This window comes from Jaculus jaculus, chromosome X (assembly GCF_020740685.1).
Source record: "Jaculus jaculus isolate mJacJac1 chromosome X, mJacJac1.mat.Y.cur, whole genome shotgun sequence".
Lineage (NCBI taxonomy): Eukaryota > Metazoa > Chordata > Mammalia > Rodentia > Dipodidae > Jaculus > Jaculus jaculus.
This window is the reverse complement of record NC_059125.1, coordinates 133874266-133888148: the sequence shown is the minus strand read 5'-3', so window position 1 is coordinate 133888148 and position 13883 is coordinate 133874266. Positions and strand designations below refer to the sequence as shown.

The 13883-nt window shown below is 45.8% G+C and overlaps 1 protein-coding gene across 1 annotated transcript in view; it reads left to right on the top strand.

The window, feature by feature from the left end:
• The window catches only part of LOC123456581 (MAP7 domain-containing protein 3-like), a 52282-nt gene that overhangs the window by 7223 nt on the left and 31176 nt on the right, over nucleotides 1–13883 (top strand). Inside the window, exon 6 of the mRNA XM_045139956.1 lies at nucleotides 2467–2599. Coding sequence (XP_044995891.1) covers nucleotides 2467–2599 — 133 coding nt within the window. The remainder of the gene's footprint in view (nucleotides 1–2466; nucleotides 2600–13883) is intronic.

The window sequence follows — 13883 nt, the reverse complement described above, 5'->3', positions numbered from 1 at the left end:
CACAGAGAGAAAGACAGAGGGAGAGAGAGAGAATGGGCGCGCCAGGGCTTCCAGCCTCTGCAAACGAACTCCAGACGCGTGCGCCCCCTTGTGCATCTGGCTAACGTGGGACCTGGGGAACCGAGCCTTGAACCGGGGTCCTTAGGCTTCTCAGGCAAGCGCTTAACCGCTAAGCCATCTCTCCAGCCCTGCTGTAGGTTTTGATCAGCTCTAACAGCTTGCTAGTAGACTCTTTAGGGTCCTTTATGTATAGAATCATGCATCTGCAAATAATGATAACTTGATTTCTTCCTTTCCAATTTGTATCCCTTTTATGTGTGTCTCTTGCCTTATTGCTATGGCCAAGACTTCCAAAACTATATTAAATAGAAGTGGGGACAGTGGACACCCTTGTCTTGTTACTGATTTTAGTGGAAAAGCTTCCAGTTTTTCAACATTTAGTAATATGTTGGCTGTAGGCTTGTCATAAATAGCCTTTATTATATTGAGATATGTTCCTTCTATTCCCAGTCGCTGTAGGACTAAGTAAGTTAATGCCTGGATTTTCTAGCTAGCTGTGTATTCTTAGCTGTATCAATTGATTTGATGTAATATATTTTCAGGGTAGGACCTTAAGGTATTAGGTGTGGCTCTTAAGACTCTCAGAGTATCTACAAAGATGTTCTTAGGGGTTGAGTTTCCCTGCTATAGGAGTATTCAAGCAGGCTGAGTGGAATAATATACTGGTAGATTCTAAAATTTAACTAAACACTGTACCCATTCCATCAAAAACAGCCCCGAGTATGTATGCAAGAGTAGTTATTATAATGACCAGATCCTCTATCAACAAAGAGGTTTAGATTTCTGGTCTGTTGAGGTATCCAAGTCAGCTTGTGACCAAGTGAGACCCTTCCCTGGTGCAATCCCAGTTACCTTGGGTGATTGTGGTCTCAGTCAAGTTGCTGCCTGGGTCGTCGGGCTGCTGTTCTGATTTCTGGAGCTGGGCACTTGCTTTTCCTACGGGGCAAACCGAGCCGCTGCTGCTGCCTCTGCTGCTGCCGTAGCTGCCACCACCGGAGCCACCACCGCTGCTGAAGCTGCCACTGGTGTGTCCACCGCCGCTGCTCCCCCCAAAGCTGCTGCTGCGGGATCTGCCGCCGCTGCCGCTCCTGGGTCTGCTGGTGCTGGGGCCGCTGGTACCGGTGCTGGAGCCGCTGAAGTTGCTGCCGAACTCTGCTCCTGCTTGGGTCCCGCTGTCAGCCCAAGTTGGCGTGGCCGGGTCCCGGGCCGCTGCTGTGTTCGCTGGAGCTGGGTTCAGGCGGTGGGGGAGGGGAGGGAGCCGCGGCTGCTCTGGTTGTCTCGCTGCTCCACGTGATCTTCTACCTTGCATTCTGCTCCTCCGCTGCTCACTGCCGCTCTCCCCTCACATTTCCCGAGTTGCGGAGAGCGCGGTGTGAGGGGAAAATCCCGCACCTGGCTTTTCCTGCAGCTTGAGCCGAGAGTCTGGCGGCTTTCTGCTGCGCCGCGGCTGCGGCGGTTGGCCGAGCTGCTGGAGCCGCTTTTCCCGCCTGTGCAGGCTCTGGATGCTCTATAACTCTTCTACTCCTCCGCTGCCGCCTCAATTTCCTATACACCTCACTTTTTAGTAAAAGTGTGTATTTTGCTGAGTTTTTTTGGTCCTTTTCCCCCCTAGGCTGCTTTGGCGTGGTACCTACGCCGCCATCTTAACCGGAAGTCCGGGACATTTTTTTTTAATATTTATTTATTTGAGAGCGACAGACACAGAGAGAAAGACAGATAGAGGGAGAGAGAGAGAATGGGCGCGCCAGGGCTTCCAGCCTCTGCAAATGAACTCCAGACGCGTGCGCCCCCTTGTGCATCTGGCTAACGTGGGACCTGGGGAACAGAGCCTTGAACCGGGGTCCTTAGGCTTCACAGGCAAGTGCTTAACCGCTAAGCCATCTCTCCAGCCTGAAGGGGACATTTTTAATAGCAGGAATTTATAATTGGAAAGATATTGCTGCCTCATGTAAACAGAGCTAATTTCGTGTTTGTCATCACGGAATACTGTGGCACCATCATACTCTCCTCTCAATTACCCCTGCCTTCCCCGGGTGCACTTGCATGTGAGCACATGCTAATAAGGCCTGGGAAACTGTTCTCTCTTTAAACAGAAAAGGCTAATTTCTCTCTTGTATCTGTGTGTGTGTGTGTGTGTGTGTGTGTGTGTGTGTGTGTGTGTGTAAGGTGCAAATAGTCAACTACCTGTTACATATCGTTTTCTAGTTCCAAGGATAAGTTTCCCCTAACCCAAAGTGGTAAACTAGTGTAAGTCCTTTATAGTAAGGACACAAGAAATATAGTTTACCTGGTATAAATGTAAATTAGGTTACTATTCGCCATCAATTTTTGTATAAATGCTTACATGCATGTATTAGTGGCTAATGTGAATACTAACCATTATTTAAATACTCTCCATTTGGCTAGCAATGAGGAAGCTGTGAGAGAAAAACCAATTGAAGGCCGAACCAAAGAATTCCCAACATGCAAACATGAGCTGCTAGGACAAGATCTCACCACAACTAGTGGTTGTGTGAAGCCAGAGGAACTAGAACAACAGGTTTGTGGGTGCCATACTTGAGTAGAGGCTAATAACCAGCTAGTAAAGTTCAGTTAAAACCCAGAGCAGCTATCCGTGTCACAGGGCAGATGCAGCATTCTCTGGCTGCACTTTTCCATTGCAGTCTCTAAAAATTGGTCTGTTACCTAATATCACTTCACGTCATCCTTCTCCATCTTTGCCAAAGTTCAGGAATGTTTGACTAGGGAAACAAATTAAAACAGAAAGTAGCAGATTATAGATTAGCAGTCCTTCAGATTGAAATCTCAGTGAAAGGTTCCAGGTTCATTGCCCCATCGTATATAGTATAGTGCCACTCAGGGTGCCACAACTGCACCTCACCTTCCCTCCCCACCAACAGGTATGAAAGTGAGCAATTATGACTCCCTGTGAACACTTACAATCATCACATTGACCAATGTAAAGGTCCTAGCCTTCCAAATTCATATTTCTGAGCAAATGAACGCCTGGACTGAGTTAAAACTATTCACATTTTGAATTATTAACATGGTTCAATTTATATTATCATTTATCATTAGTGGTTACATTTAAGTTTCCTAAATGATTGTATACACATGTATTCTTTGGGAAGGAACCTTTATGAATCCTCCCAGAACTTATGAGAAAGGCAAGAATTTTGGCTCCTGCTGCTGAGTTAATAGCTCCAAATTCATTTATATGCTTTTATGTATTATTTATTTATTTATTTGAGGGAGAGAGAGAAAGAAGCAGAGGCAGACAGAATGGTTGTGACAGGACCTCTAGCCACTGTAAAACTACAGATGCATATGCTACCTTGTGCATCTGGCTTATGTGGATACTTCATGGGTCCTTAGCCTTCACAGGAGCACCTTAAACACTAAGCCATCTCTCCAGCCCATTCATATGCTTTTTATAGTAAACCAGCCTTATGTTCATAATGATAACTGTGATATCTATCCCATGGGCTATCCAAATAGCATTAACCTCAATCTGTGCATTTTTAAAGATTTTTATTTTATTTATTTACTTGAGAGAGAGAGCAAATTAGAGATAGAGAATGTGTCAAGCCTCAAGCCGCTGCAGACTCCTGATGTATGTGCCACCATGTGCATCTAGCTTATTTGGGTCCTTGGGAATCAAAACTGAGTCCTTAGGCTTCACAGGCAAGTGCCTTAACTGCTAAGTATTCAGGCCTCAATTTGTGCTCTTTAACTTTGGCTTTGAAAACATAATGCATGAATATATGTATATGTGTATCCCGCAATCAAGTGTTGGCAACAACTGTTTAACTGTTTGAACTAGTATTCTCTAATATCACTCATACGTTGAGATTAACCAATACATTTTTGTCTTTTCTAAAAATATTATTTTTTATATTTATTTGCAAGGAGAAGAAGGGCATGCACGAGTGAGAGAACCAGAGCCTCCTGCCACTATAAATGAACTGCAGCATGTGCCACTGTGTGCATCTGGCTTTATATGGGTGCTAGGGAATCAAACCCAGGCCGTCAGGCTTTGTAAGCAAGCACCTGTAGCCACTGAAAAATCTCTCCAGTCCCAAGAATAACCAATATATTTACATATTTTCTAGAAAGGGGGGTGCCACAAATAAGTCTCAGGAAAACACTGAATACATAGAAAGAAACACAAGAGAATTGTGTTACAAAATTATCGGGAAAGATTAGAAAGAAAAAAGGCAATTATCTGTTTGGGAGAGTTTGATTGTATTTTAAGCAGTATGGGTGTAAAATACCAGGACATGTTTTTGAAAATCCCAAATCAGATGAATGCTAATTTTCTAGATGTTTCCCTACTCTACTTTCTTATCTATAGAGGTGACTCGTACACAGATTCATCTCCTCTTACTGATGGTGGTCACTAGGGCAGTACCTCAACATATCCAACTTTTTGATCAATGCTCCTGTTAAATGAATGATTCCAGCTTGACAGGGCTTGATGGAACTTAGTTAGGATTTCCTCTGAATTGGGCTAGAATCTTCAGCAAGTTTGTGTGAAGAGTGCAGGTGTCTTTGTGCGGTCAAGGTACAGACTGTAAGGTAGGGCCACACTTACCCAACTTGAGAGGCTCATCTAGGAGTTCTGGCCCAGACTGAAGTGTGCTAAGATCCCATGTCACTCTTGAGCAGCCAGCAGGCTACACCTCTCCTTACTTCCTGCATGGGGTCAGGAATTCTTTTTTCTTCCTAGATTACATCCTTCTTCTGACTTCTGTCTTCTTTGTTTGGTAACAAGGTGTCTTGCTACTAAGGCATCATTAAAGTGTATTATTTTTGTTATGTCAGCTGTAGAAATGGTCTAAAACTGAAACCCTTCTGAAAGTTCTAAGTGATTTGCAATAGGGTCTTACTCTTAAGTACCAGATTTCCACATGTATCAAAATAGGAAAAGATGTCCTCTTGCATGTTTACATTATGATAGCAAGTGCAGCTGTCACTACTACAGCTGAAACAAGGTTCACAAAGTGAACCCCAGGTGTTTTGCTAGTAGTGTGATTGTGGAGCAGTCAAAACCATTAACTACTTCAGTGAACTGAAGGTAATCAAGTGCTTTAGGACCACTGGTTTTCAATTTTTATTTTCCCTTAGAGAGTTGAAGAAATAATGAAGCAGACAAGAAAAACAGATGTGAATGCCTCATAGGTAGTCTCCTTACTTCTACCAGAGAGTATAAAAATTCTTGCTTCACAAAATTACTAACTTATTTTTTTGTATTTTTCCAATTGATGGTAATGAAATGATGTATCACATTTATATATTCTTTTTTTTTAATTTAATTTATTAGTTTTCATTTCAGTAAATACAGGCAGTTTGGTACCATTATTTAGGCTCATCTGTGATCTACCCCCTCCCATTAGACCCTCCTTGTTAATGAAAATGGATCGTGCATTCTGGAGTTAGCCCCCAGTTATTAGTATGATAAATGTCTCTGCAAATCATGACCCAACATGTAACTCTGACATTCTTTCCGCCCCCTCTTCCACAAGATTTCCCTGAGCCATGTTGGGTTCATTTTTGGTCTGCTTCAGTGCTGAGGTGTTGGGGGCCTCTGAGGCTTTGGCTCTGTGATTTGTTAGGCGTTGATTTTTCTCTGCGTTGATCTCCTTCCCCTTTGTGCTGGTATCCAGTTCATAGGAAAACATCACCCTTGCTTATTTCGCCTGTTGTCCTTAGTTTCAGTTGGGCCCCTTTTCAGGTATGTTGCGGCAGCTCTCTTCTTAGGATCTGCATCTATCTGGAAAAGAGAAGCAGATTCTCCAACGGAGAGTAAGTTAGCACCCGGAAAATTGAGATAACACTTACTTTTTTGATAGACAGTTTGGTAGGTGTAGGCCCTCTTATACCCCGTGATTGATGGTAGCTTGATATTGTAGAGTGGGCTTGTGTTTGGGTATGGTTCTGACTTGTTTCCCAGCTCCAGCTAAGGGTCTAGTACCACTGAGTGGATCAGTTAGCCAAATCAAGAACAACTGATTCCTCATCATGGCTGTGTACCACTATTGCACTTGTGTGGGCATCACATCCGGTTATTTGTTGCTAATTAGGTTAAACAATGTGTTGCTTGGACAGATCTTGGTCATTTCCCCCAGTCACCTATGTAGCGCCTTCTGGCACTAGACACGCTGACTGTCTGGGGACTGACTCTCTCCTGGCTTCCAGCCATGTCATTCCATTTTACGCATCAGCTGCGTATGGAGTCTTCAGCAATAGGGTCTTATCACTGGCCTTTGGTGGGTCATCAAGTACTCTGACAGAAGTCTGTCATTGTTTTGGGAAACCTTGTAGGTTTCTCTGATCAAAAGCTCATTGTGGATGGTAGGCCCAAGCTGGAAGTGGGGGTTACAGGTCAGTGTCCACTAAGAAATTGAGGAAAAAGATAGAGGGGAGAGGGGGAGAGGGAGGGAGGGAAGATGTAGGAGATTTAGGTCAGTCTTGATCCTACCCTCTCCAGTGTCTTGTGGTTCTCGTGTTTACTGTAAGGGTCTAGTGAAGGTTCAGCCATTTGTTCTGTCTTTTAGGAAGTAGAATTTTATAGTACCATTGCCGTTTGGGTCCGGATTACTGTTTTCCACCCTTTGATTCCCTCCCCGCCCTCCCATCCATCTTATTGTCTAGTCCATGAGGTGCTTGCTGGGTATGTAAGGCGTCTTGGGCAGATTCAGGTTAGGTGTTGCAGATGAGTGAGACTATGTGTCGATTTTTTTTCTGTGATTGGGTAAGTTCGCTGAGAATGATCTGTTCCAGGTTCAACCATTTTTCCTCAAATTTCTTTATGTCGTTTTTTCTTACTGCTGTATAGAATTCCATTGTGTAGATATACCACATCTTTGTTATCCATTCTTCTAATGATGGACATCTGGGTTGATTCCAGCTTTTAGCTATTATGAATTGAGCTGCTACAAACATGGTTGAGCAAATCTCTCTGGCTTTTGGTTTGAAGGTTTTAGGGTACATGCCCAGTAATGGTATAACTGGGTCTGTTGGTATTTCTATAGTCAGCTTTTTCAGGAGTCTCCATATTGCTTTCCAAAGTGGTTGTACCATCCTGCATTCCCACCAACAGTGAATGAGTGTCCCTGCTTCTCCACATCCTCACCAGCATTTATTTTCATTTGACCTTTTGATGTTGGCTATCCTTATTGGGGTAAGGTGGAATCTCATAGTTGTTTTAATTTGCATTTCTCTGATGATTAGGGATGATGAACATTTTCTTAGGTATGTGTTTGCCATTTGTATCTCTTCCTCTGTGAATTGCCTGTTTAACTCTGTGCCCCATTTTGTGAGTGGGGTATTTGTCTTCTTATTGTTTAGACTTTTGAGTTCTTTGTAAATTCTAGAGATAAGGCCTCTATCAGTTGGATAACCTGCAAATATTTTCTCCCATTCTGTGGGTATTCTATTGGCTTTGCTTATTATATGCTTGTCTGTAAAGAAACTCTTCAGCTTCATATGATCCCAATGGTTGAGTGACTGTTTAAGATCTTGAGCCACTGGGGTTTTATTCAGGAAGTCTTTTTCCATTCCTATATCATGGAAAGTACTTCCTAAATTTTCTTCCAGTAGTTTTCGAGTTTCTGGTCTTATGTTGAGGTCTTTGATCCATTTGGATTTGAGTGTTGTGCATGGTGAAATGTGTGGATCAAGTTTTAGTTTCCTGCATGTGGTTATCCAGTTTGTCCAGCACCATTTGTTGAAGATGCTATCTTTTTTCCAGTCTATATTGTTTGGGCCTTTGTTGAATATCAAGTAGCTATAGTTGCTTGGCCCAAAATCCGGGTCCTCAAGTCTATTCCATTGGTCTATACTCCTGTTTTTACGCCAGTACCATGCTGTTTTTATTACTATAGCTTTGTAGTATAACTTTATATCGGGTATTGTGATGCCACCAGAGGTATTTCTTTGGCTGAGAATATGTTTGGATATGCGAGGCCTTCTGCCTTTCCATATGAAATTTGAGATCATTTTTTCTATGTCTGTGAAGAACACTGTAGGGATTTTAATTGGAATTGTGTTAAATCTATATATTGCCTTTGGTAGGATTGTCAACTGCACAATGTTAATTCTGCCTATCCAGGAGCATGGGAGGTCTTTCCATCGTTTCAAGTCCTCCTCAATTTCTTTTTTGAGAGTTTTTATATTTTCGTTGTATAGATCTTTTACTTCCTTGGTTAACGTTATTCCAAGGTATTTTATTTTTTTTTTTTGTTGCTATTGAAAATGGGACTATGTCCTTTATTTCTTTTTCTGTGTCTTTGTCATTTGCATACAGAAATGCTTCCGATTTTTGTGCATTGATTTTGTATCCTGCTTCTTTGCTATAGGAGTTAATCACCTTCAGGAGTTTTGGGATGGAGTCTCTCGGGTCTCTTACATATACAATCATGTCATCGGCGAATAGCGCTAACTTAACTTCCTCCTTCCCAAATTGTATCCCTTTTATTTCCTTCTCCTGCCTTATTGCTTGGGCTAGGACTTCCAGAACTATATTGAAAAGCAGAGGTGAGAGAGGACATCCCTGTCTTGTTCCTGATCTCAATGGGAATTCCTCCAGTCTCTCTCCATTAAGTATTATTTGGGCCTTTGGAGCTTTGTATATTGCCTTTATTATGGTAAGATGTGAACCTGTCATGCCGATTCTCTCCAATGTTTTGATCATGAAGTGATGTTGTATCTTGTCAAAGGCCTTTTCTGCATCTATCGAAATGATCATGTGATTTTTATGTTTAAGCTTGTTTATGTGGTGTATTACATTGACAGATTTTCATATGTTGAACCACCCTTGTGTTCCTGGGATAAATCCCACTTGGTCAAGGTGGATAATGCTTTTGATGTGTTGTTGGATTCGGTTTGTGAGAATTTTGTTGAGGATCTTTGCGTCTATGTTCATTAGGGAAATAGGCCGATAGTTTTCTTTTCTTGTGGCATCTCGGCCTGGTTTTGGGATTAGGGTAATACTAGCTTCATAGAAGGAGTTGGGTAGTTTTCCCTGTTCTTCAATTGTGTGGCACAGTTTTAGGAAGATTGGTTTGAGTTCTTCCATGAAGGTTTGATAAAATTCGGCTGGGAATCCATCTGGTCCTGGACTCTTCTTTTTTGGGAGGTTTTTTATTGCTTTTTCAATCTCCATGAGCGTGATGGGTTCATTGAGGTGGTTGATCTGCTCTGAGTTTAGCCTTGGTAGATGATATGCATCCAGGAATTTATCCATCTCCTCCACATTTTCCAGTTTTGTGGAGTAGAGGTTTTTGAAATAAGTCCTGATGATTCTGCCGATTTCACTGATGTCTGTTGTAATCTCTCCTTTTTCATTTTGAATTTTGTTAATTTGGAGTCTCTCCTTTTTTTGCTTGATCAAATTGGCCAGAGGTTTGTCAATCTTGTTTATTTTTTCAAAGAACCAGCTCTTTGTTTTGTCAATTGCCTTAATTGTTTCCTTGGTTTCCAATTCATTAATTTCTGCTCTGATTTTAATTATTTCTTTCCTTCTGGAGCTCTTTGGGTTGGATTTTTCTTGTTTTTCCAATGCCTTTAGGTGGATGGTTAGGCTATTGATTTGGGATCTTTCTGTCTTTTTTATGAAGGCATTGAGTGTTATGAATTTTCCCCTGAGGACTGCCTTCATTGAGTCCCACAAGTTTTGGTATGATGTGTTCTCATTGTCATTCAATTCCAGGAATTTTGCAATTTCATTTTTTATTTCATCCACTATCCATTTATTGTTTAAGAGTGTGCTATTCAGTTTCCAGTTGCCGTTGGGGCTCTTGTTGGTTTTTTTTGTTGTTGATTTCTAGGAATATAGCATTATGATCTGATATCATGCAGGGAATTATGTTGATTTTCCTAAATATGTGGAGGCTATCTTTGTGACTCAGTATATGGTCTATTTTAGATTATGTTTCATGGGCTGCTGAGAAGAATGTGTAGTCTGTGGATTTGGGATGGAAAGTTCTGTAGATGTCTGTTAGGTCTAAGTGCTCTATGGTTTTGTTGAGCTCTCTTACTTCCCTGTTGAGCTTCTGTTTGGATGATCTGTCTATTACTGATAATGGTGTGTTAACGTCCCCAGCTATGATGGTGTTGGTGGTTATTTCTGTTTTATTGTCAAGTAGGTTTTGTTTTATGAACTGCGGTGCCTCTGTGTTTGGTGCATACAGATTTATGATTATAATATCCTCTTGATGGATTGTTCCCTTTACAAGTAGGAAGTAGCCTTCTTTGTCTTTTTTGATTGTTTTTGGTTTGAAGTCAACTTTATCTGATATTAATATAGCTACACCTGCTTGTTTCTTATTCCCATTTGCTTGGAATATTGTTTTCCACCCTTTCACCCTGAGGAGGTTTCTGTCTTTAGTGGTAAGGTGGGTTTCTTGAAGGTAGCAGATTGAGGGGTCTAATTTTTTGATCCACCCTGTTAGCCTGTGTCTCTTGATGGGTGAATTAAGGCCATTAATGTTTAGGGTGATGACTGTGAGATTTGATTTTATCCCTGTCATGTTGTGGTGGTAGAGGTGTGTTGGCATTTCCATGGAATTTAATTTTTTTTTTCCTATCTACTCTGGGTTTGGTTGCTGTGATCTGCTTCTTGTAGGCATTTGTGTTTGGTTATTTGTTTCTTCTCTGTGGAGAATTTCCTGGAGTACTCTCTGTAGGTTTGGTTTTGTGTTAATATAATTGTAAAGCTGAGTTTTGTCATGGAAAGTTTTCCTTTCACCATCTATTATAAGGGAGACTTTTGCCGGGTAGAGTAGTTTGGGTTGGAAGCCATAGTTTCTTAGAGTTTGGAGAGTATCATTCCAGGCCCTTCTAGCTTTCAGGGTTTCCATTGAGAAGTCTGAAGTAATTCTGATGGGGTTTCCTTTGAAAGTGGTGTGCTGTTTTTCCCTAGCTGCTTTTAGGATTTTTTCCTTGGTGTCAATGTTTAGAGTCTTAATGATAATATGCCTTGGGGAGTTTCTCCTTTGGTCTAGTCGGTTAGGAGTTCTGTTTGCTTCTTGAATCTTGATGGGCCTTTCTTTTAAGAGACAGGGGAAGTTTTCTTCAATTATTGTGTTAAATAAGTTCTCCATGCCTTTGGTCTGAAATTCTTCTCCTTCTGGTATTCCAATGATTCTGATATTAGGACGTTTAAGTGTATCCCACAATTCTCTCATGTTCTGTTCACAGGAATTTTTGAACTTACTGAAATTTTTGGACTCTCAAACTGTTTCTTCCATCCTGTCTTCCAGATCAGAATTTCTATCTTCCACTTCGCTGACTCTATTCTTGAGAGCCTCTACTGAGTTTTGGACTTGTTCAATTAAGTTTGCATTTTCTACTACTTTCCTATGTATCACTTCCATCGCTTTGTCCAGCTCCCTGTTTGTCTCATTTTCTGATTTTCTTGATGATTCTTGGAAATCATCCTTGCATTTCTTTATGTTTTCATTTAGTGTGGCCAGCTGATTTTTAAGGTCCTCTTTTTTTTCACTCTCCCTCAACTCTCTTAGCTCTCTTTGAATTCCTTCCAGTGTCTTATCATATTGCTCTAGCTTAGTGATGGTAACATCCATACGATTATCTATCCTTTGTAGTTTTCCTGTCAGTTCTAGCAGTAGTTTGGTCAGGGTTGCATTGTTCATTGCTTCCACTTGATGTTCTGATCCTAAACACTCTTCTATGTTTTGGTTAGTTGTGATCCTTGTTGGACTGGGTGATCTGTCTGGATTTTCTTCCATTTTATTTTTCGTGTTATTTCTTTTGTGCTGTGGTCTACCCATGTCAGTGTATGGGCAGGTAGGTGGGTGGAGCAGCCTGGGATCTAGCTTAATGCGAATCCAAGGCAGCCTGGGGCAGTTGTAAGCAGCCTGGGTTTTTGCTCACTCTTTCCAAAGCCACCTACCTATAGCCTGACAGGGGTACCAAAGTTGCCTGAATTCTCACCCAGTAATGCACCTAAGCTGCCTGCCTTTGAGCTTCAAAGGGGACTGAGGTAGCAAGCCCTGAAGGTGCCTAGATTCTGGCTGGGTACACTGGGGTCTGTAAACAGTCTGTGCTCTTCCTCCACAGGGGAGTGGGGGATGGGTGGTGATGTACAGGTAGGGGATGGCACCTGCGCTGGCGCTAGACTCAGTGTGGACTTATGTGGCTCTTGCTGTGGGACTGGGCCCGCTGCACGTGCAATTGTAGTGCAGAGGCAGATGATTTGGTACGGAATCAGGACACAGCAGAAGCTGACCAGTGGCAGGTGATGTGAGCACAGCAGCAGGGGATCTGGCAGCCACCTATTCACGGCAGGGGTGGCCCCCACAGGCCTGCGAACCGAGCACCACGTGGCTGGTCTACTCGCAGGATCAGAGAACAAGGGCGAGGTAGGAGGTCTCAGCTTCAGTGCAGCAGGCTGGCAGGTGTGACTGGTGGGTGCCCGATCAGAGCACAGCCATGCAGGATGTGCGGAGGGTGCGTGGGCGGGCGGGTGGGCGGAAGGGGGTGCGGGTGCGATGGTGTGTATGGAGTGAGTGGGGCACGCGGCGGGGGGGGGGGTCGGGCTGCACCGGGGCACCGGGCAATCAGGGTGGGGTGTGCGGGAGGTGGCAGGGCTCAGGGGTCGCGGGGTGGGGTGCCCTGGAGGGGCAGGGGGCGTGGGGCGCTCTGATCAGGCAGGGGGCTAGGGGCGTGCTGTTGGCGCGGGGGGGGGGTGCGCATGCAGAGGGGTGTGCGGGGCACGGGGGGTTACGGGGCACCCGGGGGCATACGGGGATCACGGGGTGCGCAGGGGGGTGCGGGGGAGTGTGCAGGAGGAGCGGGGGGGGGGGGCTAGGGGCGCAGGGCACGTGGGGGGTGCATGGGGTGCATGGGGGGAGCAGGGTGTGCGTGGGGGTAGGGGGCGCAGGGCACACCGGGGTGCGGGATGCCAAGGGACACCGTGGGGTGCTCTGGAAGCACGGGGGGCGGGGCTTGTGGGGGGGGTCGAGGGGGTCACGCGGGGTGCGCGGGCCATGGAGGGGGGGGTGGGGTACACTGAAGCACGCTGGGGCGCAGGACACGTGGGGGTGGGGCACAGGGGGCGCGGGGCACGCCTGGGCACGCAGGGGCGTGCTCGGGACGCGTGGGGGTGCCCGGGCCACGTTCAGCGGGGGGACAGGGGCGTGCGGGGTGGGGGCGCAGGGGGGGCAGGGAGCGCTTCAGGGCACACGGGGCTCAGGGCACTGATGCTCCGGGGTGCATGGGGGTGGGGGCGCAGGGTGCGCGGGGAGGGGGGCGGCTAGGAGCACGGGGGCGCAGGACTCTGCTGGACGCCACGGGGTGCTCTGGACTCGCGGGGGGGAGGGGGCCGGTCGCGCGGGGGGGGGGAGGGGGTCAAGGGGGTCGCGGGTCGCTCAAGGGTCCTGGAGCAAGCTGAGGTAAGATGGAGTGCGGGACGCTGCGGGACACCGCGGGGCACTCTGGACGCGTGGTGGGGGTGGGGCGCACGGGTGGGGGGCGCCCGGGCGCGGGACGCTGCGGGGCGCTTGGAGTGCGCCTGCTGCGTGTGGGTAGGGAGCGTTGGGGGTGTGGGGGGAGGCAGGGGCGGGGCGCGGGGGGGGTCTCAAGGCGCGTGGGGGTGGGGCGCGGGGGTCTGGGAGAGGCGGGGGGGGGGGCACAGGGGTGTGGGGCACGCCTGGGCACCCGGGTCGCTTGGGGCGCGCCTGCAGTGTGTGGATAGGGAGCGTGGGGCGCGCAGGGGGTGGGGCGCGCAGGGGGAGTCTCGAGGCGCGCAGGGGTCTGGGGCGCTCGGGGGGGGGCGTGGGGGCGCTGGGGTGCGGGGC